Source organism: Microcaecilia unicolor, chromosome 4 (assembly GCF_901765095.1).
Source record: "Microcaecilia unicolor chromosome 4, aMicUni1.1, whole genome shotgun sequence".
Classification (NCBI taxonomy): domain Eukaryota; kingdom Metazoa; phylum Chordata; class Amphibia; order Gymnophiona; family Siphonopidae; genus Microcaecilia; species Microcaecilia unicolor.
The window spans coordinates 231,269,956-231,296,873 of NC_044034.1; the positions used below are offsets into that span (position 1 = coordinate 231,269,956).

Genomic DNA, 26,918 nt, shown 5'->3' on the forward strand with positions numbered 1-26,918 from the left:
TTCCGGATTGTGCCTTAACAGTTGATAGGAGGAAGCCAACCAAGGGTTATTAGTAAAAAAGTGAATAATTTCCAATGCACGTTTAGTTGAGAGAATAACAGGAATACCATATTTGGAAGGCAGCTTACAAGACAAATATTTCCGACGGCTGAAGAGGGAGCAGTAGTTCTTTAATATGGACCAAACAAGGAGGGAAACCACCTGCTTCATTGAGAAACCACCAGAGGCCTTTCTGTACCGTAAATGCAATGTGATATGAATAAAAGTCAGGAAAGTCTAGTACGAAGCATTTTTAGTTTGCATAGTGCCAATCTGGGTTGCTTATTATGCCACAAAAAGGAACTCAATAAATGTTGAGCGTAGCAAAGAAAGAGGTGCAAAACAGGGTAGCATCATGAGGGTATAGTTAATGAGAGATTCAAGAATCATTTTTATAGTCTCCATATGTCCCCACCAAGTGAGGTGTAAGGGGGACCATCTGGTGATCACATCTTTAAGTTTATCCAGAAGATGTTATCTTTCCTTACGCAAAGTGATGTCCACATCAGTAAATAATTTGGTACTTAGATATTTGACTCCAGAGAGCTCTCATTGAATATTTGAAACAGCAGTCTGTGCTTTAGTGCGATGAACATTCAATGGAAGAAGAATAGACTTCTCTCAGATTTCCTTGTATCTGGAGATTTGAGAGAATGATTGTACAAATTCTGTAAACGGTGGTTTACAGAACAGCCAGAGAGGCAAACTACCATATCATCAGCATATAAAGATACTTTGCCCTCATTGCCCTATAGGGTAATACCAATGAGCTGTTTGGAGTGTGTTATTGCCATCACCAGTGGTTCCATTGCAGTGTCAAAAAGCAATGGTAAAAGTGGACAACTCTTGAGTTCTGCGTGATTGATGAAATATTTGTGATGGACCAGAATTAATCCATAATCTAGCAGTTGAAGCCTCATAGAGAATATGGATCCTCTTAATAACAGAGGATCTGAAGCCAAGCCATTCTGATACTTGGAAGAGGTAAGACCATGCGGCATGATCAAAAGCCTTCTCTGCATCTAAGAAGTCAGCAATTGAGGAAGGTGAATTCTTAGCCCCATGTATTAAAGTCTTAGTCCTGAGTATTAGAATAAGAATGTCCGTGTGGAATAAATTCAGTTTGGTCTGAATGAGAACCCTGTTAAGCCTCATAGCTAAGATTTTGGCTTAGATTTTTGCTTTCACGTTGATTAAGGAAATGGGACTATATTTCTTGATCTCCATAGGTTCTAGGAAAGACAACTATCATAGCATCAAAAAAAGTTGAGCCAGTAGAGAGGGCAAGTCTGTTAATAATGAAATAGTTCTTGAAGCTTGGGAGCTATATGACAACTGAAAGTCTTATAAAACTGAACTGGGTAGCTGTCCATGCCGGGAGCTTTGCTAGAGTTCAGTGCTTTAAAAGCATCAGCAATTTTCTGTAATTTAAAAGGTTGATTTGTAAGTACATAAGTATTGCCATACTGGGATAGACCAAGGGTCCATTAAGCCCAGCTTCCTGTTTCCAACAGTGGCCAATCCAGGTCACAAATACCTGGCAAGATCCCAAAAAAGTACAAAACATTTTATGCTGCTTATCCCAGAAATAGTGGATTTTCCGCAAGTCCAATTCAATAATGGTCTACGGACTTTTCCTTTAGGAAGCCGTCCAAACCTTTTTTAAACTCTGCTAAGCTAATCACCTTTACCACATTCTCTGTCAACGAATTCCAGAGTTTAATTACACGTTGAGTGAAGAAACATTTTCTCTGATTTGTTTTAAATTTACTACTTTATAGCTTCATCGCATTCCCCCTAGTCCTAATATTTTTGGAAAGCGTAAACAGACGTTTCACGTCTACCCGTTCCACTCCACTCATTATTTTATAGACCTCTATATATCTCCCCTCTGCTGTCTTTTCTCCAAGCTGAAGAGCCCTAGCCGCTTTAGCCTTTCCTCATAGGGAAGTCGTCCCATCACCTTCATCGTTTTCGTCACCCTTCTCTGTCACTATATCTTTTTTGAGATGTGGCAACCAGAATTGAACACAATATTCGAGTTGCGGTTGTACCATGGAATGATACAAAGGCATTATAACATCCTCATTTTTATTTTCCATTCCTTTCCTAATAATACCTAATATTCTATTTGGTTTCTTAGCTGCAGCAGCACACTGAGCAGAAGGTTTCAGCGTATCATCAACGATGACACCTAGATCCCTTTCTAGGTCGGTGACTCCTAACGTGGAACCCTGCATGATGTAGCTATAATTTGGGTTCTTCTTTCCCACATGCATCACTTTGCACTTGCTCACATTAAATGTCATCTGCCAATTAGACATTCAGTCTCCCAGTTTCATATGGTCCTCTTGTAATTTTTCACAATCCTCCCGCAATTGAACGACTTTGAATAATTTTGTGTCGTCAGCAAATTTAATTACCTCACTAGTTACTCCCATCTCTAGATCATTTATAAATATGTTAAAAAGCAGCAGCCCCAGCACAGACCCCTGGGGAACCCCATTAGCTACCCTTCGCCATTGAGAATACTGACCATTTAACCCTATTTTCTGTTTTCTATCTTTTAACCAGTTTTCAATCCACAATAGGACACTACCTCCTATCCCATGATTCCAGTTTCCTCTGGAGGTTTTCATGAGGTACTTTGTCAAACGCCTTCTGAAAATCCAGATACACAATATCAACTGGCTCACCTTTATCCACATGTTTGTTCACCCCTTTAAAGAAATGTAATAGATTGGTGAGGCAAGATTTCCCTTCACTAAACCCATGTTGGTTTTGTCTCATTAATTGTTGCTTTTGAATATGCTCTGTAGTTTTGTTCTTTATGATGATCGCTACCATTTTGCCCGGCACCGACATCAGACTCGGTGGTCTAATAATTTCCCGGATCTCCTCTGGAACCTTTTTAAAAAATCGGTGTTACATTGGCCACCCTCCAATCTTCCGGCACAATGCTTGTTTTTAAGGATAGATTATATATTACTAACAGTCAGTGCTTTTTTTTGTGCCGGTATGCGCCGGTACAATGTACCGGCACCTTTTTTCTGGGTCTGAGGGCTCACCTGCCCGCTCCCTGCTGTTTGCACCCGGCCATGATCCCTGCCTTGTAAAACTTTTCTTTTTTTACTGAAGTCGCGAACCGGCAGCCTGAAGAAAGCAAACGGCAGGCAGGCTCGCCTCGTTGCATCGCGTTGCTTCGTTTCCCTGCATTCTCAGCACGTCCCGCCCTCCTCTGATGTCATTTCCTTTCCTCGAGGGCGGGACGTGCTGAGAATGCAGGGAAACGAAGCGACGCGATGCAAGGAGTGAGCCTGCCTGCTGTTTGCTTTCTTCAGCCTTCAGACTGCCGGTTCGCGACTTCGGTAAAAAAGAAAAGTTTTGTAAGGCAGGGAACACAGCCAGGAGTAAACGGAAGGGAGCGGGCAGGGGAGGGTGGGCAAGTGGGGCTGGGGGGAGTGTGGGCAAGTGGGGCTGGGGGTGTGTGTGGGCAAGTGGGGCTGGGGGTGTGTGTGGGCAAGTGGGGCTGGGTGTGTGTGTGTGTGGGCAAGTGGGGCTGGGGTGTGTGTGTGTGGGCAAGTGGGGCTGGGGGTCTGGGCAAATGGGGCTGGGGTTTGAATGATCTCGGGGGCAGGTGGAGGCTGGGGCGAGTCACTGGACATGAAAGGGAGGGGAGGGAGGAGAATCATTCTGGACATGGATTGGATGGGATGGCAGGGCAGGGGAGAGAGGAGAATGGAGAATTGCTGGGCATGGGAGAGAGGAGAATGGAGAATTGCTGGACATGGATGGGAGGGGAAGGCAGGGAAGAGAGAATTGCTGGACTTGGATAGGAGGAGATAGGAGAGGAGGGCAGGGGAGAGAGGAGAATCGCTGGACATGGAGGGGAGGGGAGAGAGGAGAATCATTCTGGACATGGATTGGATGGGATGGCAGGGGAGAGAGGAGAATGGAGAATTGTTGGGCAGAGGAGAGAGGAGAATGGAGAATTGCTGGACATGGATGGAAGGGGAAGGCAGGGAAGAGAGAATTGCTGGACTTGGAGAGGAGGGGAGGGCAGGGGAGAGAGGAGAATCACTGGACATGGGAGGGGAGGGCAGGGGAGAGAGGAGACATGCTGGACATGGATGGAGGGGAGGGAAGATAGGAAGGAGATGCACATGGATGGGATGGCAGGGGAGGAAGGAGAAATGCTGGAAATGGATGGAGAGGAGAGCAGGAGATAGAGGAGAATTGCTGGACATGGATGGATGTAGGGGTTGGCGGGGAGAGAGGAGAAATGCTGGACAGGGAAGGAGGAAAGTAAAGAAATAAATGGAAAGGAAGCCCTGGAAACGGAGTTAAGAGAACAGATAGAGAGCAGCAGAATCAGACACTTGGACCAGTACGGATAGAAAACAGTTACCAGACAACAAATGTAGAAAAAATAATTTTATTTTCATTTTAGTGTTTGGAATTTGTCCAATTTGAGAATTTACATCTGCTGTCTTATTTTGCACTGGGTATACTGGAGCTGTAACATCTTACAGAAATGATTTATAATGAAAAAAGTTATTGTTTTTCTCCTATACTAGTATATTTTCAATGATGTCTGTTTATATGCGCCATGGCTGGTATAAGGGGTGAGGCTAATGTGGGTGTGGCTATCAGGGGTGGAGCCATATGTGGTGACCCCACCCATAATGAGTACCGGTACCTTTTTTTCTACAAAAAAAGCACTGCTAACAGTAGTTCCGCAAGTTCATTTTGCAGTTCTATCAGTACTCTGGGATGAATACCATCCAATCCAGGAGATTTGCTACTCTTCAATTTGTAGAACTGCCCCATTACATCCTCTAGGTTTATAGAGATTTCATTCAGTTTCTCTGACTCATCAGCTTTGAATACCATTTCTGGCACCAGTATCTCTCCCAAATCTTCCTTGGTGAAGACCAAAGAATTAATTTAATCTGTCCGCTATGGCTTTGTCTTCCCCGATCGCCCCTTTTACCCCTTGGTCATCTAGCGGTCCAACCGATTCTTTTGCCGGCTTCCTGCTTTTAATGTACCTAAAATTTTGCTATGTGTTTTTTTTGCCTCCAACACAGTCTTTTTTTTTTTTTTTTAAGTCCCTCTTTGTCTTTTTATCAGTTCTTTGCATTTGACTTGACATGCCTTATGCTGTTTCTTATTATTTTCAGTCAGTTCCTTCTTCTGATGGATTTTCTTTTAGTTCTAATAGCTTTCTTCACCTCATTTTTTAACCTACCGGCTGTTGTTTGGTCTTCCGTCCTCCTTTTTTAATATGCGGAATTTATTTGGCCTGGGCTTTCAGGATGGTGTTTTTGAACAGCATTCATGCGTGATGTAAATTTTTGACCCTCGCAGCTGCTTGTCTAGGTTTTTTTTTTTTCACCATTCTCATTTTATCAAAATCTCCTTTCAGAAAGTTAAACGCTAACATATTTCCTGTGTATACTTACTCCAACACTAATATCAAATCTGTTCATATTATAATCACTTATCAAGCAGCCCCAGCACAATTACCTTCTGCAGCAGATCATGCACTCCACTAAGGACTAGGTCTAGAATTTTTCCTTCTCTTTTCGGCTCCTGTACCAGCTGCTCCATGAAGCAGTCCTTGATTTCATCAAGGAATTTTACTTCCCTAGCATGCCCCGATGTTACATTTACCCAGTCAATATCGGGGTAATTGAAATCACCCATTATTATTGTGTTGCCCAGTATGTTTGCGTCCCTAATTTCCTTTAACATTTCTACATCCGTCTGTTCATTCTGGCCAGGCGGATGGTAGTACACTCCTATCACTATCCTTTTCCCCTTTACACATGGAATTTCAATCCATAGGGATTCCAAGATGTGTTTTGTTTCCTGCAGAATTTTCAATCTATTTCATTCAAGGCTCTCGTTAATATACAATGCTACCCCTCCACCAATTCAATCCACCCTATCACTGCTATATAATTTGTACCCCAGTATGACAGTATCCCACTGGTTATCCTCCTGGATAAGTGGCCTGGAACCTTTGGATGGTTTGTCGCTAATGAAAAAAGCAAGAGGATGAGAAGTTTAATAGAGTGACAAATGCTTTGACCACCTTCGTTCTTTTGACTGCTTTAAGCTTTGCAGAGGTCTTCCTCTTCTTGTTGTGACTATATTAAGCAGCCATACTTTGCTGATGTCACCCTGGAAGTTCCTTTGCATAATTTTATAACGTGAGCACAGTTCTCTCAAGAGTAAAAGTTAAGTTGCTTATTTGAGGCTGGTGAGTCAACAGTTCTGTAGTTACACAAACTCACCCATTCAATTAAAACTTAATAAATAGAACTTAGAGGAATCATGAGGAAGCTGCAGTGTGTGGACTACTTTGCCTAGGAAGCAAAAGGCTTTTGGTTGTAGAAAAGGGGCTAGAATTTTCCTTCTATTCCAGGCTGAGAGTGGTCACATGAGTGATTTGCAATCTTGCAGAATACTATTTAAGATGATGTTTCTATAATAATATACAATCTTTGTTTATGCTTATTTTATTAGTTTAATGCTTTTGAAAATCTTTCTACTTGTTGTGCTGCTTTGGCATTCAAACTGTATACACTGCTGTCATTCGTAAAGCCAGATATCCTATCACTTGGAAATTTGTAGGGCTGTATTTTTGAAGTTTGTCTGATACCCGTTGGCAGTGGTGAAAAATTTTAATGATGGGGAATACTCTATAATATATTGATCCAATTTTGTATTTTCCAGGTACCATTTTTGAATTTTCACTTTATTAAAAGACTTGCTTTCTGATTGGCAGCTAAACTTCAAGAATATTTAGGTAGATTTGGTATATTTGATCCAATGCAATCAGGATTCAGAAAATAATATAGTACCCCAGCTTATCTGCTGGCTTTGGTGTCTGACTTAGATTGTTATTGGATAGGGGTATATCTGTGTTCTTGATGTAATTGAATCTATCCAGTGCTTTTCACCTGGTGGATCATGATCTTTTATTACAGAGATTTAGATGATATATAGGTATCTGTTCTAGCCTGGTTTTCCAGTTTTTGAAAAAATAGAAAATGATTTGTTAAAGTGCACAATGAAATTTCATTAACATGATCATGGGTATTCCTGCTTTCACCAGTTTTGTTTAATTTATTTTTTTAGTTCTTCAAAAGCAGAGTTTAGAGAGATGAGAATGCCAGTGATTTCCAGATTGTATTTCCAATAATGACTTCATTGTCAAACACTTTGTTTGAGATGGGTAGTTATCACTGAACCTTGAATAGGATTTCAAACCATTAAAAAAAATTAAATACTTGAAAAAACAATTATCTTATGGATAGTTGACAATTCTAATCCTCCCCCCCCCCCCCCCCCCAATGACAGAACTTGTTTTGCATGGAAAGTAAGTGTCTCTTCATACTAAGGCCATAAGTTTGGGAATATGGCTAGATTCAACTCTAGAAAGAGATATTATATTGTATCATCAAATTATGCTTTTTGCATCATGTTAAGAGTTATTTTTCAGTGGAAGATCTTCAGAAGACAGCACTTGCATGTGTGTTATGAAAACTGGATTATTGAAACTCATATCTGGGGGCTTTTCAAACTGCAATACAGAGGTTGCAATTTATCTAAAATACTGCTGTAAGAATTGTGTTAGGGAAACAAAAAGTGGGAGAGAGTATCCCCTCTATTTGTTACATTGGCTCCCAGTGGCAGCACAAATTTAATATTTTATGCCTAACTTTCATGTTGTTATATGGTGCTGGTTCTGTTTATTTGGAAAAATATTGAGTCATTAAGGGTCCCTTTTACTAAAACTTAGCATGTGCTGAATGCCAAGAAGCTCATAGATATAAAATGGGCTTCTTAGCATTTAGCGTGCTCTAATTCCATTAGTGCATGCTAATGCTAAACTTTGGTAAAAAGGTCCCTAAATTTGTTTTAATATCTAAGAGAACATTAAACAAATAAATTTGAATTGCAATCGGCTTCATTTAAAAATCAACAAATGCTAGAGATTTGTGGGTGAGGTTATACCAAATTTATGGAATTCTGTGACACGGGTACTAGACGTGAAATTGATTATTTATAATTTAGGAAAGAGCTGAAACGTGGTTATTTTGGAAATATCTGTGCTAACTTTTATTCTTACAAATTTTAGTCAGTTATTGTAATTGTAGTACTGAGCAAATTTATTCATTTGTTTTTTTTTTCTACTTTTAAGTATAAACTGTTTTGAGCTCTGTAGTTAAGATGGAGTATAAATGTCATGTTTGTTGTTCATTATTTCCTTTCCATGGTGGCTGAGAGTATTAATTCATATTTCCTGTGGAAGACTGTATCACGTTAATTACTGTATATCAGACTGATTTGCTGCTATTTAAACTTTTGTAACAAATGATTTTAGAGAGGATATTTATCACTTTAATCACTAATTGCACTTTGCTTTAGTTTTTAGCCAATAAACCCAGACTGACGTTTCAGCAGCTGGTGTAAATTTTGAAAATTTCATCATATTGACTTTATATTTTTTCCTTTTGAAAGATTCAGCATCATAATTCATATTTTTTTTCTTTTTCCAGACTTTGAAGCAACTAATTGTGTGATAATTGAAATATAGGCTTGAAGGTTGGATGTCATTTATTTAAACTAATTAATATGAAAGTGTTTGAAATCTCATGTCTACTGTTGTTCTTCATTTGGACTGTTATCTGATACAAAAAATAGAATAATGAGTTGAGAACTGGGGAAGCCATGGTTCAAATCCCATTGCTGCTCCTTCTTATAATGGGTAGATTACTTAAACCTCTGTTTCCTCTGGTTCAGACTTAGATTGTAAGCCCTGTAGGTTCAGGAAAAATACATTTGTACCTGAATGTAGTTCACATTGAACTATTGGTGAAAATGGCATGATATAAATCCAAATCTCTTACCATTACTTTTGTTTTCTAAATTCTGAATTTCTTTTATTAGGTCTTTGGAAGAGCCCAAGATGGTAGCCTCTTTGTCGGGGAAGCAAATCGGAAAACACGTTGTTCATATTGTTTGTGGAAGTACTTATAGTGCGGCTATTACTGCTGATGGTGAGCTGTATACCTGGGGTCGAGGAAACTATGGCAGACTAGGACATGGTAAACATTTCTTTCAATTTTTAAAGTGTGATATTTGTAGCAGGAAATTTTACTTTAATTTGTTCTTTTTATGAATTTGAGAAGGTAGCTTAGGCAACACTAGCGGGCGCCCATCTTTCGACACAAATCGGGAGATGGGCGTCCTCCTTCTCTCAGGGTCACCCAAATTGGCATAATCGAAAGCTGATTTTGGGCGTCCCCAACTGCTTCCCGTCGCGGGGATGACCAAAGTTGTCGGAGGCGTAGCGAAGATGGGACTGAGGCGTGCCTAACAGATGGGCATCCTCGAGCGATAATGGAAAAAAGAAGGGCGTCCCTGACGAGCACTTGGGTGGCTTTACTTGGCTCATTTTTTCTTACGAGCAAGCCTCAAAAAGGTGCCCGAACTGACCAGATGACCACCGGAGGGAATCGGGGATGACCTCCCCTTACTCCCCCAGTGGTGACTAACCCCCTCCCACCCTGAAAAAAACAACTTTAAAAACTTTTTTTGACAGCCTGAAATGTCATTCTCGGGTCCATCGCAGCAGATGTGTGTCACACCTGGGGTGTGTGTGTCAGCGGAGGCATAGCAAAGGCGTGGATGTCCTACTTTCAAATATTTTGGGACGTCCTGAACTCCCCCCCCCCCCCCCCCCCCACAGGGACGGCCACGTTTCAATGGAGTGGAGTAGAGGAGTGGCCTACTGGTTAGAGCACTCGTCTTGCAATCCAGAGGTGGCCGGTTCAAATTCCACTGCTGCTACTTGTGATCCAAAATCCAAATAAATAAATAAAGGGGGTGTCGGACGCATAGCAAAGGCATGAACGTCCTTCTCACAGAAACATCCACATTTTGGACGTCCTCAATTGTCTGTCGCAGGGACGAAGGCATAGCGAAGGACGTCCTTCACCCATACTCTTAAAAAAAAAAAAAAAAAAAGACGTCCCTGACGAGCACTTGGACGTTTTCACCTGGACTTGTGTTTTTCTAAGATTGTAGATGGCAATTTATTTAAGGTTGTAGACGGCTATTATACACGCAGCTTGTCTGCATTTATGAAGCCGTCTTTGGCATGCGCAGAGCAGCCACGCATAATGCTTTGCTGCTCTGCACTGGCTTCCCCTCCTTAGGAAGGAAATCGTGTGCAAATGAGCTAACAGCGAGCAGCTCATTTGAATGTGATTTCCTTCATGCATGCTCGTTCCTTTCCAAATCGCTAAGGGATTGGTAAGGGAAGGGCTTTTTCCATTCAGTTAGTGCATCTGGCTGAAGGTAAGGGAGCTGTGTACCTGGGAGCAATTTGTGAAGTCCACTGCAGTGCTCCCTAGGGTGCCCGGTTGGTGTCCTGGCATGTCAGGGAGACCAGTGCACTACGAATGCTGGCTCCTCCCATGACCAAATGGCTTGGATTTGGTCGTTTCTGAGATGGGCGTCCTCTGTTTCCATTATTGCCGAAAATCAGAAACGACCAAGTCCTGGGGATGACCATCTCTAAGGTCGACCTAAATTTGCTGATTTGGGCGTCCCTGACCATATTATCGAAACAAAAGATGGCCGCCCATCTTGTTTCGATAATACGAGTTTCTCCGCCCCTTGCTGGAGCCGTCCTAAAGGATGTCCCCAGGAAAACTTGGGTGTCCCTTTCGATTATGCCCCTCCACGACTGTCTTTTTCACTGATAATTACATCCCAGTGAATTATATGCCTAAAATTTAAAATTATTTGCCCCACAAAAATCAAAATTATGCAAAGTTATACCAAAGTAAATGCATTTGTTTTTCTCACAGTTAGAGTAAGTAGAGGTATAACCTTTCTCACAAATAGATGAAGGCACTTTTGCACATTATGAAACTGTATTCTTGGAACCAAATGTTTCAAGCCACGTACTTACCAACTGACTGACTGCATGAGTTGAGAGAGTGAGTGGAGTGTGTGTGTGTGGAGGGGGTCGGGGTGTGCGGTGAGTGGATGTGGTGCGTTTGTGTATGTGACAGTGTGGGTAGTGAATGACTGACTGCAGTGCGTTTGAGAGGTGTACTGAATGACTGATTGCTAAGTAAGATGTCTTTGTGAGTATTAGTGTTGTTCAAAGGACTAGACCAAAGTACTTAAGTAAAAGTAAAACTAAGGGGTATGTTTACTAAGGTGCGTTAGCGTATCTAACACGCCTTTAAAATTAAGGCGCATTAGCGCTTAACGCGTATAAACCATTTGTGTGCATTAAAAACACTAATGCGCCTATAGTGCGCCTTAGTAAACATAGGCGTAGATATATATTTTAATACTTAAGTAAAAAGTACAGTGAAGAATGCATTAAAAATTTACTTAAGTAGAAGTTAAAAAGTTATTGTCGTAATTTAATACTTTTTGAGTAAAAAGTAAAAGTACCACAACTACAGTGTTTGCAACTATTAACGTTTTTGTCTCATCAACTTTACTGCTCTACAATTCAATCCACTTTGCTTTTAGTAAAGCTAAATTTTTGAAGATGACTGTCACTCATGTGAGTGTGCTTGTGAGTCATTAATCCAGTACAGTTAAAAAGGTGTTTAACAACTGCACTGGCAGAAAGTGGATTGTTCATTCTGAGAAAAAGTTCCTTCAAATCAGGCCAGGTTGCAGTATTATTGATGTTTTCTGTCTGGGTCTGAAGGTTATGATCAAGGGAATCTCTGAAACACTTGGCTTCCATACAGCAAAGAATATGTTACCATCATTATTGTCATTATCATCTGCATTAGAAGAAGTGCTGTCTTATTCATCATACGCATCTTCTTTACTACTACTACTACTCATCATTTCTATAGTGCTACCATCATCATGCTGTCCAGTTACAAAGAAGGCTTTCACAAAGTTGGAATCATTGTCTGTTCTAACAGTTTTCATCTGATGACAAACTCTGTTTGAATATCTTTGAAAATTGATGCAAGAGCATCAAATGTGCAGGAACCCTTCAGTCTTAAGGCCAGACAAGCAGGCTTCCTCTCTAAAGTATCAATCCAGAAGATAGTTACTCCAATGTAAAATTTCCCATAGGATGACGTGCAGTCTGTTATGGTAGAGACGTATGTCTGTTCACCAAAAATTGCTACAAGCTTCAGCTTCATCTCCACTTTAAAGTGACCCAACTCATCACTGTTCTGTTTGGCTGGATAGCAAAAGAAAAAGTACTAGGAGCCTTCAAAAAGGAACATAAGACCTTTAATCATATGCGTTGGTCAAACAATCTTTGGGTGGACCTGACACGGTCCGTGTTTCGGCGCACAGTGCCTGCGTCAGGGGTCTCAGCCAGGTCACAGCAGCTAAAGTGGATAGCTGCTGTGACCTGGCTGAGACCCCTGACGTAGGCGCTGTGCGCCGAAACACGGACCGTGTCGGGTCCACCCAAAGATTGTTTGACCAACGCATATGATTAAAGGTCTTATATCCCTTTTTTGAAGGCTCCTGGTACTTTTTTTTTGCTATTTGGACTTTTGTTTGTACTTTGCTCCCTCTCTCTGTTTGGCTGGATGCCACTAACCAATTCAACAAACAGACAACTCCACCGTTCTTACAGGTTATATTCACTGAACAGCAAAATTTAAGATGAGATGATCCACTGTTTGGGTGACAAGGCTTGCAATAGCAAAATTCTGTTCCCAATTTTGCTGTTTCATTTGGTTTACTGAGGAATCATCATTTGCATATCCCTTCTGCTTTTACTTTTTACTCAAGCATTAGATGTAACTGAGTAAAAGTAGTAACATTTGGTGAAATTATTACTTCAGTAAAAATAAAAAATGTTATCCTGTACTTCTTTACAAGTAAAAGTAACAAAACTTTTACTTGAGTACAGTTACTAGTTACATTTACTTAATTACTATATAACACCTGGTGAACAATGTCTCACCTCTGTCCTATACTTGAAAAAGAGCGGTTTGAGCTTTCTAAAGTGGACACTGTAGTTACAACTGCCATAAAAGACTACAATTCCTGTTAGACTATATTGCCCTCAAAAAGACGTGCAAGATAATAAAGTGGAGTCTGCCTTGAAACAGTTCTTTGAAGTGCAGGCCTTAAGTCTACAGGCCTCTATTTCTGGTTTGTATGTGGCTTGTCTTCGTTGGATGCAGCAAAGTTCTGATAATTACCAGGTTGAGCTTTCTGATTCTTAGGACCATTTTTTCTCTGCTGGAAGCAGGCTTTGCATGTTTGGCTGATACTCGTCATGGTTTGATTAGGATTCTTTCTTGTTAACTGTTTGAAGGTTTCCATGGTTGAGAAACTGATCAGCAGATGCAGCTTCTAAATCACATCTTAATAACTTTCCGTTTAGAGGAAGATTTTTGTTTGGTAAAGAATTTGAATTGTCAAAACTTCTTTCAACAGTCTGAAGTTGAGAAATCTCAAGTGCTTTAATTCAGAAAGTTCCACTTACTTTTTCCCTTCATTTTCAATCAAGGCAATCTTCCTTTCGAAGAGAGATGAGATCAGGGTTGAAAGCATCTCATCCTGTAAACAGTGCTTACAGTACCCAACGATGGGGGTCTAAGTCCATTTTGAGAGAGTTGTAATGGGGTACCATCTCACCAGCTTCCTTCAGGAATAGACTTGGATAACAAAAGACCAGTGGGTACTGGATATTTTCAGGGAGGGGCTACAAGTTGGGAAGTCCTCCCCACCCTACCCATTTCATACATTTTTTTTTTCTTGGAATCTCCTTGCCAAAACCCAGTGAAACCTTGATACTTCTACAACAGTTAGGTGCAGTGGTTCCATTGCCTGTTAAAAAAAAAAAAAAATGGTTTAGGGAGGTATTTCATCGTACATTGTCCAGCTGCACTGTTCTGAAAAAAATGGGTGTTATCCCCTCCTACCTGAAAATGGAGGTAGAGAAAAACTGAGCACTTTCAGTGAACTCACCAGTATAACCTCCTGGTGCTCAGTGGAAAATTCCAGTATTTTTCTCTACCTCTTGCAGATGGTAGGTTGTTCAAGCTGGTGCTTTTGGTCCATGGCCTAGCTCCTCACTCTGCAGGCCAAGGACTAATGGCTGCTTCTGAGTTCCCGGTACCAGACCAGACCTGATTGAGTGCGGAGCTTGGCTCTGCTGTCCCCAGTTGTACTTGTTAGTGTCCAATGGATGAGATATTGTTTTGGCCCAGTAGGGCCCTGCCAGAGGAGTGCGAGATTGCATCCCTTTCTCCTCATTACCTTTTTACCCTGTTTGTTTTTCCCTGGGCTCCCCCTGCAGCTTCCAGGATAAAGAAAACAAAATCCTATTTGGTGTGCCTGGTTTTGATTTATTTCCTGGTTAGAGGAGTTAAACTAATAAACCTTAAAAAAAAAGTGAGTAAGGGGGATGGCAAAGGCGCTGGAGCCCCATGCCTAAGTTGACCAACTTGTCGGCTCTGTCTGCCCCTCCTGCAATGGACTGTTTCTGACTTGGAGTTGCTATGCAGTTTCCCCTCATGGAGGCATTGGGACCCACAGTCCTGATGTCTTTGGCTGGAACCACTGCCATTTTGTTTCAACTTTTCTCTCCTGCCTGGAGGAGTAGTGGGAGGGGAGATAGGATCGAGGTCTAAAAAAATCCTGAGTGGTGTAGAATGAGTAGATGTAAATCGATTTTTTACTCATTCCAAAAGTACAAAGATTAGGGGATACTCAGGAAGTTACACGGAAATAATTTTAAAACAAATAGTAGGAAATATTTTTTCACTCAACGAATAGTTAAGCTCTGGAACTCTTTGTCGTATCTGGGTTTAAAAAAGATTTGGACAAGTTCTTGGAGGAAAAGTCCGCTATTGAGACAGACATGGGGAAGCAACTGCTTATCCTGGGATTGGTAGCATGGAATGTTGCCATGATTTGGGTTTCTGTCAGGTACTTGTGACCTGACTTGGAAACAGGATACTGGGCTAGATGGAGCATTGATCTGACCCACTATAGCTACTCTTATATTCTTAGGTTCCTCTCCTACCCACCCAGGGTCTGTCTGCAGGGAGGGTCCTGATGCACCCACTAGCAATTTTTGGCTCCAGAGCTTAACCCAGATGATTAAGCAAGCCCTGCAGGGGTCCCTGACTGGGGCATCATTTTGGGGGCAAAACACACAGAGGTGGCCTGGTGGTTTCTGAAGCTCCAAGTGACTCCGGGTGGTCCCTGGAGGATCTGGATTGTCTTTTGGAGCCCCATTCTCTTTTGGATTCGGACCTTCAGCATGAAGCTTCTTTTGAAGAGGAGGAAAAAGAGCCACTCCCACATGATCGTCTCACCAGGAAGAGCTGCCTCATTTTATTGACGAGGTAAATGAGGCCTTGGGCTTCTCAAGTCCCCTACTGTAGACCCCTTTGATGGGGACTCTCAATTGGAGGGATTGGCTGAGCTCACTAAGCATTTTGTGCTTCTTAGGGCCTTCTCTCGCATGATGTTAGCTGAGTGGAAGTCCCCAGATGGGCCCGGGGTTCTAGAACATCTGTATACTTTTGGTCCTGAAAAGGTGGAAAGGTACTAGACATTCCCTAAAGTGGATGCACTGATCTACATAGAAAATGTCTGTTCCCATGCTTGGGGCTCTGCCCTCGAGTTACTTGATAAGCAGGTAGAGCAGCAGTTTTGGTTGGCTTTTGTGTTTGGGGCATCTGGAATCCAGTCTGCTATCTGCGGGGGTTTATGAAGGCTGAGGGGTGATATGATAGAGGTCTACAAAATAATGGTATAGACCGGTTAAACGTAAATAGATTTTTTTTTACTCTTTCAAAAGTTACAAAGACTAGGGGACACTTGAAGTTACTTAGTGCTACTTTTGAAGTGAACAGGAGGAAATATTTTTTCTCCCAATGAATAATTAAGCTCTGGAACTTGTTGCCAGAGGATTTGGTATCAGCGGATAGTGTGTGTGGGTTTCAGTCTGGGTTACATTGCCGTCTCCTTGTCAAAAGGGAACCAAGGTGGTCAAGGTTCAGGCCACCATAGATACCTTGCTGGCACTCTGGTTCCTCAGGCTGAACAAGGACAAAGCAGATACTCGTCTACTTCATTGTCCCAAAGAAGGAAGGCACCTTTCATCCATTATTAGATCTCAAAGGTCTAAACCGCTGCCTCTAAATTTGCCTTTTTCACAAGGAGACACTAAGAGCAGTCGTAGCTTTGGTTCAAGAGGGAGAATTTCTCACTGCCCTTGATCTCAAGGAGGCGTACTTGCATATACTCATATGACTTTGGTGAGGGTTCGACGGGGTGGGGGAACGCAGAGATTCCATGACGAAATAACAGCATAGAAAGAAATGGGAAATAGACCAGGCAAACGAGGACACTTCAAATGTTGACAAATAGTTTATTGACGAAGACTCGACACAGTACCGTGTTTTGGCTGTTAGCCTGCTTCAGGAGTCTTTATATAAAATATGTAAAGACATCAATTGGTCAAAGAATGATGGTACAATAAGATGAAGAAATGTGGTTTTTAAAAAGACCTTTTGTGAGGAAGCCATAGATCCTGTGTGTGTCTTTACATATTTTATATAAAAACTCCTGAAGCGGGCTAACAGCCAAAACACAGTACTGTGTTGAGTCTTCATCAGTAAACTGTTTATCATCGTTTGAAGTCTCCTTGTTTGCGTCTGGTTTGCCTGGTTTATTTCTCACTCCTTTCTGTGCTTTACTCATATGGCTGCCACATCAGAGGTTTCTACATTTTGTGGTTCTGGACTATCACTTCCAGTTTAGGGCTTTGCCCTTTGGTTTCACCATGGCACCAAAAACGTTTATGAAGGCAATGATGGTGGTGGCAGCCTTCCTTCAGTGCCAGGGAATCAATATTCACCCATATCTTGACAACTGGCTCATTCTTGAGTCATCCTGTTTGCACAGCATGGTGACAGTGGACAAAGTTGTCCATCTAGTATGGTCTTTTGGTTCAGTGATCAATTTTGAGAAGAGCATGCTAACTTTATCGCAGCACTGGTGTATCTAGACATTCTGTTTGACACAGCAAGGGAGAGGATCTTCCTCACAGGAGGTCCGAAGCTGGTTCAACAGATTCGTCCTGTCCCTCAGTCAAGTCCGGCCCAAGGTCTTGGGACTATGTCCAGGTTCTGGGGTCAATGACAGCAGCGATGGAAGTGGTGCCATGGGCAAGGGCTCATATGTGGCCATTACAGGAATTTCTTCTCAGCTGCTTGTCTCCAGTGTCACAGAAGTACGATCTTTATTTTCCTTGGAAGGTGGTTGCCAGATGGAGCAATCAGTGGTGGTTTTCACCCAAGAATTTGACTGTCTGAGATCCCTTTCCAATAATACAATGGGAGGTGGTGGCAGCGATGCCATCCAGTCAGGTTTGGGAGCTCATTACAATTTCCATTTGGCACAGGGCACATGGATAGAACAGGAGTCTCAGTGGTCAATATATTGCTTGCCGCTCAGGGCAGCGCAGTGCAAAATGCCTTATGAGACTTCGACTTTGGCTCTTTCAGGGGCCTACTACAGAAGACGTCGCTTGCGGCTCACCCAGATATCGTTCAGGTCTTGTGGGCAGTGGGCTGCTAGCAGCCTCTCTTTTGTACACTGACTTGAACCTTAGTGTAGTATTTAGGGATCTTTAGAAACCTCCTTTTGAGCCACTCTGGAAGGCATCCTTGAAAAAATCTTATGCTAAAGAAATCATTCTTGGTGGCTGTTGCATCACCACATACAGTTTAGGAGCTTCATGCTATCTCATGTTAGGATCACTTTCTTCGCTTTTTAGAGGCAGGGGGTCTCTGTGCATATGGTTCCTTCCTTTCTTCTGAAAGTGGTATCAGCGTTTCATCTCTGCCAATCTGTGGAGCTTCCGTCTTTTCGCAGACATGATGAAGAGGCTCAGTATTCTTCCTTGAAGCTTCTCGATGTATCTAAAAGCCATGAATGAGTTTCACAAATCAGACATATTCTTTGTGCTTTTGGTAAACAAGATGGCCTCATAGTTTCCAAGCCCACGGTTGCTAGGATGACTGAAGGAGACTGTCATGTCAGCTTATTTGCTTGTGGGGAAGCAGGCTTTTCAGGTCTTGTGGGCTCATTCTACCAGATATACACAGCATCCTGGGTAGAGACTTCCTTACTGTCTCTGATGGATATTTGCAAAGTGACAACATGGTTGATGCTGCATACCTTTGTCAAACACTACAGGATATACATTGTGACACTCTCTAAAGCCAGTTTTGGGACTTCGGTCCTCAGGGTGGGTAGTGCCAGGTTCCCACTCCCTCTAGGGGTTGCTTTTAAAGATCCTACAGGCTCTGGAATAGTGAGAAGCTATGTAAGGAAGGAGAAATTAGGTTTTCCCAGATAATTTTCTTTTCATTACTTCTTCCCACTATGCCAGAGGCCCATCTGAGGTTTCTGAGATGTTTAGTTGGTAATGGGTAAAATAACAACTGTCACCTTGCATGGTGCTTCCTGCAGATCTCTTGTTCTCTACAAGTTGTCCAGAGATGAGAGGTCCACACATGTGTGCTCATCTGGTTATTGTTAGGTTAGCAAGTTGTTTAAGGTTGTGTTTAATCTGTTTCTCCTTACTACATGTCTACGTAAATATTGAGGAGCTGGACTAGATGCCAAGTGAGATGTCTCAGCTCAATTTTCAGTTCTCTATCTCTTCCTGCTGGTTGATGGAAGTGGGAAGGAAAATAGAAAGAAAATTATCAGGTAAGACTTAATTTCTTCTTCTGGCTATGGTAGTACACCCACTTTTAATTGCAGTGAGTGGGACTAGAGTAGGAGTTGGGGGAAAGGAAGGTTTGCATGATAGAAATACCTGTGGTGTATTAATGAATATATTCACATCTGGTTCAGAACAGGTTCAAAATATGCAGGTAGAAAAATCCCCATTTTATCCATTGGCTTCTAATTTCAAAGAGAACTCCAGACTCTCAAGCTGCAATGGGACTTTTAATACTGTACCTCTTCAAAGTACTTAGTTGTAACTTGGTTATTCTGTGCATTATAGAACAGAATTTGACATTGTGTATTGAATTTGAACAGCTGTATTTTGAATTGATGCGTCACTTTTTGTCACCAAACAAAAATGAAATTTTTATCCTGATGGTGTATTTTGCATGTATGGTTACTTAAAAATTCCTCATAACATGTGTTTCATTTCAGTACCTTTAAATAATCAAATATACTAGTGATTTTTTCATTTGGAAAAATGTCTTTATATCTTGGAGGCTCTAGTGAAGATCAGACTATTCCTATGCTTGTAACTGGACTGAAAGGTTTGAAGGTCATTGATGTCTCTTGTGGAAGTGGAGATGCCCAGACTCTTGCAGTGACTGAGAATGGTTAGTAACTAAACTTTTTTAAAACCACGATATAAATAAGAAACCAATCATATGCTTGTCTAGTATAACATCATCAAGGGAGCTTACACAGTTGAAACACTACAGAGAAAGAAAGAAAAGCCTATACAATCATATCCATTTTTTTCAGAATCCAACAAGTGGAGATCATATAAAGATGAAAAATAACTGATGTGAATTCTATGTTATTATTAATTTACTAGTAAAAAAGGCCCGTTTCTGACACAAATGAAACGGGCGCTAGCAAGGTTTCCTCGGAGTGTGTATGTTGGGAGAGTGTATGTGAGAGTGACTGTGTGAGAGTCAGAGTGAAAGTGTGAGTGTGTGTGTGTGAGAGAGAGTGAGTCTGGGTGTGAGTGTGTTTGTGAGAGTGTGTGTGTGAGAATGAGAGTGTGTGCAAGTGTGTATGTGAGACACAGTGTGAGAGAGTGTGTGTGCAAGTGTGTATGTGAGACACAGTGTGAGAGAGTGTGTGTGTGCGAGAGAGAGAGTGTGTGTGAGACACAGATTCTCTGTGAGAGTGAGTGTACAAGACCAAGCAAGTGTGTGAGTGACTGTGTGGCACATAGAGAGTGAATGTGATACATTGTGAGACAGAGTGTGTGAGAGTGAGAGTCAGAAAGATATTGTATATGAGAGAGAGAGTGTGAGCCTTGGCCTCCCAATCCATGCCCATCTGTCCCCTGCCCCCTCCATTCATCCTTTTCCAGCAATTCCCCTCTCTCCCTGAGCCCTGCCCTCCCAATCTATGCCCATCCATGCTCCTCTGTCACCTGCCCCCTCCATTCATCCCTATACAGCAATTCCCCTCTCTCTCTGAGCCCTGCCCTGCAATCCATATCCATCCATGCCCATCTGTCCCCTCAATTCATCCCTATCCAGCAATTTCCCTCTCTCCCTGAGCCCTGCCCTCCCAAGCCATGCCCATCCATGCTCCTGTCACCTGCCCCCTCCATTCATCCCTATCCAGCAATTCCCCTCTCTCCCTGAGCCCTGCCCTCCCAATCCATGCCCATCCATGCTCCTGTCCCCTGCCCCCTCCATTCATCCTTATCCAGCAATTCCTCTCTCTCCGAGCCCTGCCCTGCAATCCATATCCATCCATGCCCATCTGTTCCCTCCATTCATCCCTATCCAGCAATTCCCCTCTCTCCCTGAGCCCTGCCTCCCAATCCATGCCCATCCATTCTCCTCTGTCCCCTGCCCCCTCCATTCATCCCTTTCCAGCAATTCCCCTCTCTCCCTGAGCCCTGCCATCTCAATCCATGCCCATCCATGCTTCTCTGTCCCCTGCCCCCTCCATTCATCCTTTTCCAGCAATTCCCCTCTCTCCCTTCCATGACCCCCCCTCGCATCCATGCTCTTCTGTCTCCCATGTCCCAGCCTGTCACGCCCTCTTCTTCCCCCCCCCTTCACATCCTTGCTGTCGTTTCTCCTCTGCCCTCCCGCTCCCATTGTTCAACTGCCCACCCTCTTCTCTCCCCCCAACATCCTTTTTTTTTTTTTTCTTTTTAAATTTACCTCCGTGGAGGCGGTTTCCGGCAGCGCAGCGTCAGGGAAGGAGGCGGTTCTCCGCTCCCGACGTCTAGCCTTCCTTCGTTTTGTTCAGTTTCTTCTGACGGTCATCCTTGACGTCAGAAGAAGGGCGGAACACAGCGAAGGGAAGGCTAGAGACGTCGGAGCGCCGCCTCCTTCCCTGACGCTGCGCTTTGTTTGTTTTTTAATCCGCCCTCGACGTCATGACGTTTGCCCTGGACGTCATGACGTTTGACGCAAGGGCGGGGCAGAGACGGCTGGCAGCCTGGCTGGCTTCACACCACGAATCCACGAACCCTTCAAGGAATGTTTGAGTGACTTCAGAATGTTGTCTTCAGAACGTTCACGGTGCGTTTTATTATATTAGATGTGCCTTAAAATGAAGGGGCGCAGACTCCTGGTCTTTGTGATAGGGATAAACTAGATTAACAGTTTTTCTAGAATCCCTTCTGGAGGATATTTTTTCTAGAGCTATTCTCCTGTTTATCTTTATTAATTAAGATGATGATGTTGTGAGTGGGGGCAGTCTTTTTTTCTGAGCTTCTTCTGTAAGTGTTTAGTTATTTATTAGAGAGCAGTACTTGAGAGGGTCCAAAGTACAAATGCCACAAAGGCACCAGGAGCCTTCAGAAATGGGATACAGTTCTTTATTAATAACTGCCAATATGTACCCGACACGGGCCGTTTTTCTGCGCGACAGCGCCTGCGTCAGGGGTCTGGTGTATTCAAAGACAGAGGCTTCTTTCCTACTAAGTAGGATAGCAATCCGTATGGGTTCGAGAAAAGTAAACTCGATGTATTAGGAAAGTCCAGTCTCTTCAAGGGACTGGACTTACCTAACGCATCGAGTTTACTTTTCTTGAACCATACGATCACTATCCTACTTAGTAAGGAAAGAAACCTCTGAATACACCAGATCCCTGACACAGGCGCTGTGCGCCGAAACACGGCCCCTGTCGGGTACATATTGACAGTTATTAATAAAGAACTGTATCCCATTTCTGAAGGCTCCTGGTGCCTTTGTGCCATTTTAGACTTTATTTTGTTGCTGCCTGTGAAGAACTAAAAGGTTTGGAATAGGTACTGAGGAGTGGCAGGCAGGAGAGTTGAGATTCTATGATTAACTTCATGTTGAGCTTTAGTTGATCATCCCCTATTTTCTCAGTTTTTCAGATAAGGTTGAGTAAGATGGAATTACAGGCATGATATTTGATTGGTTTTGTGGAGTTTTTGAAAAACAGAACATAGAGTATCAAGAACAGATGGTTAAGAATTTTTTTGGTCATTTACTTGTGAAGTCCCTCAAGGGTCCCTCAGTTACTTAACGTGTGTCTGAGCTCTTTGGGCAAGGATTTGACTGAAACGAAATTTTTTTCTCTATCATATACAGATGTCATCTTTATTCTATGCCCACCCAGAACAAAGTACTTTTGAGGAAACTTATGTGTGAAGCAGTATATTACTATAGTAGATAATTGGACAAATATTAATTTTCTAAGATTAAATAAACATAAAACCAAGCTGCTTTGGTTTGGTGATTTCCAAGCAATTCAGTCAAATGAGGTCACGCTATCCTCAGCTGCATTGTTTAAAACAGGCAATAAATCTAGAGTTTTAGTGTGATGCTAGATTCAGACTTCTCTTTTGAGTTTGATTAATGAGCGTACAAAAAATGTTAATTAATTTGCTTCGCTTATGAGCTATAAGATCATCACCAAGTTCTGTGATCTTTAGAACTGTTGCTCAGGCTATTCTAATTCATTACCCGGATTATTGTAGTTCTCTGTATTGCTTTCTTTCTTTGGAATTATTTAGGAAATTGCAACTGTTGCAAAATACATCTGCTAGGCTGATTTTCTGTTTAGGAAAGTTTCATGAAGCAACGCCACTTTCAAACAAACTACATTGGCTTAAAATAGATTTGCTTCTCCATTTTAAAATAGCCTGTATGGTTTATAAAAGTTTCTATGGATTTAATTCAGAAAATATAGTACAGCTTTTGCTATTTCCTATGACTAGGCCATATTGAAGAAGTATACATAGGTTGAATTTAGATTTTCCATCAGTGAAGAAGGTATGTTTAAAGTATCTGGGAACAAACTTTCACTTAACAAAGCGCTAAAATATTATTCCATATCAAATCTGTCAAATTAGGTTGTCTTATCTTTTTCGAAGGGCACTTAAAATGTATTTATTTTTAGATCAACAATTGTAAATTTATTTAGTTTCAAGATAATCAAGGAAAAGTTGCTAATTCCCTTTTCTGTGAAGGTTTCTTTATTTGTGATCCTCCTTGCATCCCAACGGTTAAAGGTGGGATATAATATGTATTCTCCGAGGACAAGCAGGCTGCTTGTTCTCACTGATGGATGACGTCCTCGGCAGCCCCTCCAATCGGAATCTTCCTAGCAAAGTCCTTTGCTAGCTCTCGCGCGCCCGCGCGGCCGTCTTCCCGCCCGAAACCGGCTCGAGCCGGCCAGTCTTCTTTCGTCCGCACTCGGTACGGCTGTGTTTTTGTCGTGTCGAGCCCCGGAGAGTCTACCTCGCGCGTCCGTTATCTAAATCGACGTGTTTTTCTTAGGAAAAGTTTCATTTTCGTTCGGAAAGTGCTCCGGAAACCCCCTTGGGTTTCGTTTGCCCCTTCCCGTATTTACAGTTTTGCCCCGGTAAGTTTTCTTTCGTTGTCGGGGTAGGCCTCTTTTCGGCCTCGGTCGAGATTTTTCTCCCTTAAAGTTTTGGTGTTCCAAATTCGTCATTTCGGATTTTGACTTCGCCGGCGTGATTTTTCCGCCCATGACATCGAAGCCTTCCAGCGGCTTCAAGAAGTGCACCCAGTGCGCCCGGGTAATCTCGCTCACTGATAGGCACTCTTCGTGTCTTCAGTGTCTGGGGGCCGAGCACCGTCCCCAGAACTGTAGTCTGTGTTCCCTCTTACAAAGGCGGACTCAAGTAGCGAGATTAGCCCAGTGGAACGTTTTGTTCTCGGGCTCTTCGTCGGCATCGGCACCGGGGTCATCGTGTGCATCGACGTCATCAGCGTCCAGACCTTCTTCCTTGGCTGCCAGTGCATCGAGTGCATCGAGGCATCGGCCCTCTGCATCGGCGCCGAGACATCGGATAGCTGCATCGACGTCGGTGGTACCGGGACCTCGTCTCCTGATGTCGTCGGACGGTGGTGCATCGAGTGGAGTGCAGGTGAGGGCTGTCCATTCCCCTGCTGGTGGCGGTGAGCCCTCGGGTGGGTCTCCTCCTACCCTGAGGGCTCCTGCGGTACAGCCCCCCGAGATCGACCCCCTTCGTCTCGGCCCCGAGGAAGCGACGGATGGATTCTACGTCCTCCTCGTCGGTGCCGGGGAGCTCCGGTGACATGCTTCGGAAGAAGTCGAAGAAGCAATCGACACCGGTCTCCTCCCCGCGTCGGCACCGAGAGCTCTGGGTCGCCGAGGGAGTCGGCACCCAGCAGGCATCGGCACCGAGAGGACCGCTCACCCTCTGTTCAGGAGGTGTCGATGCGCTCCACTCTGGACAGCCCGGAACAGCCTCCACGCCCGGAACAGGTTCTGACGTCGACGCCTGCATTGACCTCCATGCCTTTCTCTGCAGCCGCTCTGAACGAGAGCCTCCGGGCCGTTCTCCCAGAGATTCTGGGAGAGCTGTTGCGCCCTACCCCTCCGGTACCGGCGGTGCTTGCGCCTCCGGTACCGTTGAGCGTGGCGCCGGCTGGCCCATCGCCCGGGGTGAGGTCCCCGACGTCGGTACCAGCGTGCGGTGCCGACTGCGGCCACCTCCCAGGAGGGCTCCCCGACTACGTCGGCGGAGGGAGCTTCGCCGATGCGGGCGAGGGAGTCTACCTCTCGACGCCCCCATCGTGGACGTGGCTCCACGGAGTCGAGCCGGGCGCGGTTGCAGACGCAGGTCCGTGAACTTGTGTCTGACACCGAGGGTGAGGCCTCATGGGAGGAAGAAGAAGATCCCAGATATTTCTCTGACGAGGAGTCTGAGGGTCTTCCTTCTGATCCCACTCCCTCTCCTGAAAGACAGCTTTCTCCTCCCGAGAGTCTGTCTTTTGCTTCCTTTGTCCGGGAGATGTCTACGGCCATCCCCTTCCCGGTGGTTGTGGAGGACGAGCCCAGGCTGAAATGTTTGAGCTCCTGGACTATCCTTCTCCACCTAAGGAAGCGTCCACTGTTCCCTTGCACCATGTCCTGAAAAAGACATTGCTTGCGAACTGGACCAAGCCACTAAGTAATCCCCACATCCCCAAGAAGATCGAGTCCCAGTACCGGATCCATGGGGACCCAGAGCTGATGCGCACCCAGTTGCCTCACGACTCTGGAGTTGTGGATCTGGCCCTAAAGAAGGCTAAGAGTTCTAGAGAGCATGCTTTGGCGCCCCCGGGCAAAGACTCTAGAACCTTAGACTCCTTTGGGAGGAAGGCCTACCATTCCTCTATGCTCGTGGCCAAAATTCAGTCTTACCAGCTCTACACGAGCATACACATGCGGAATAATGTGCGACAGTTGGCGGGCTTGGTTGATGCTCTTCCCCCTGAGCAAGCCAAGCCTTTTCAGGAGGTGGTCAGGCAGCTGAAGGCGTGCAGAAAATTCCTGGCCAGAGGAGTTTATGACACTTTTGATGTTGCGTCCAGGGCCGCTGCTCAAGGTGTGGTGATGCGCAGGCTCTCATGGCTGCGTGCCGCCGACCTGGAGAATAGACTCCAGCAGCGGATTGCGGACATCGCCTTGCCGTGCGGACAACATTTTTGGAGAAAAAGTCGAGCAGGTGATAGAGTCTCTCCACCAGCGGGACACCGCATTCGACAAGTTCTCCTGCCGGCAGCCTTCAGCTTCTACCTCTACAGGTAGACGATTTTTCGGGGGAAGGAAGACTGTTCCCTATACTTCTGGTAAGCGTAGGTACAATCCTCCTTCCCGACAGCCTGCGGCCCAGGCTAAGCCCCAGCGCGCTCGCTCTCGTCAGCAGCGTGCGCCTCAGCAAGGCCCCGCGGCTCCCCAGCAGAAGCAAGGGGCGAGCTTTTGACTGGCTCCAGCAGAGCATAGCCGACATCCAAGTGTCAGTGTCGGGCGACCTGCCAGTCGGAGGGAGGTTGAAAGCTTTTCACCAAAGGTGGCCTCTCATGACCTCCGATCAGTGGGTTCTGCAAATAGTCCGGCAAGGATACACCCTCAATTTGGCCTCAAAACCTCCAAATTGTCCACCGGGAGCTCAGTGTTACAGCTTCCAGCACAAGCAGGTACTTGCAGAGGAACTCTCCGCTCTTCTCAGCGCCAATGCGGTCGAGCCCGTGCCATCCGGGCAAGAAGGGCTGGGATTCTATTCCAGGTACTTCCTTGTGGAAAAGAAAACAGGGGGGATGCGTCCCATCCTAGACCTAAGGGCCCTGAACAAATATCTCGTAAAAGAAAAGTTCAGGATGCTTTCCCTGGGCACCCTTCTCCCCATGATTCAACAAAACGATTGGCTATGCTCTCTGGACTTGAAGGATGCCTACACACACATCCCGATACTTCCAGCTCACAGGCAGTATCTGCGATTTCAGTTGGGCACACGCCACTTCCAGTACTGTGTGCTACCCTTTGGGCTCGCCTCTGCGCCCAGGGTGTTCACAAAGTGCCTAGCTGTGGTAGCAGCGGCGCTTCGCAGGCTGGGGGTGCACGTGTTCCCATATCTCGACGATTGGCTGGTGAAGAACACATCCGAGGCAGGAGCCCTGCAGTCCATGCAGATGACTATTCGCCTCCTGGAGCTACTGGGGTTTGTGATAAATTACCCAAAGTCCCATCTTCTACCAGTGCAGAAACTCGAATTCATAGGAGCTCTGCTGGATTCTCGGACGGCTCGTGCCTATCTCCCAGAGGCGAGAGCCAACAACTTGTTGTCCCTCGTCTCGCGGGT

At 44.2% G+C, this 26,918-nt stretch overlaps 1 protein-coding gene across 1 annotated transcript in view; it reads left to right on the forward strand.

The window, feature by feature from the left end:
- Nucleotides 1–26,918, forward strand: part of HERC2 (HECT and RLD domain containing E3 ubiquitin protein ligase 2) — a 921,269-nt gene that overhangs the window by 120,331 nt on the left and 774,020 nt on the right. Inside the window, 2 exon segments of the mRNA XM_030201308.1 lie at nt 9,004–9,161; nt 19,335–19,448. Coding sequence (XP_030057168.1) covers nt 9,004–9,161; nt 19,335–19,448 — 272 coding nt within the window.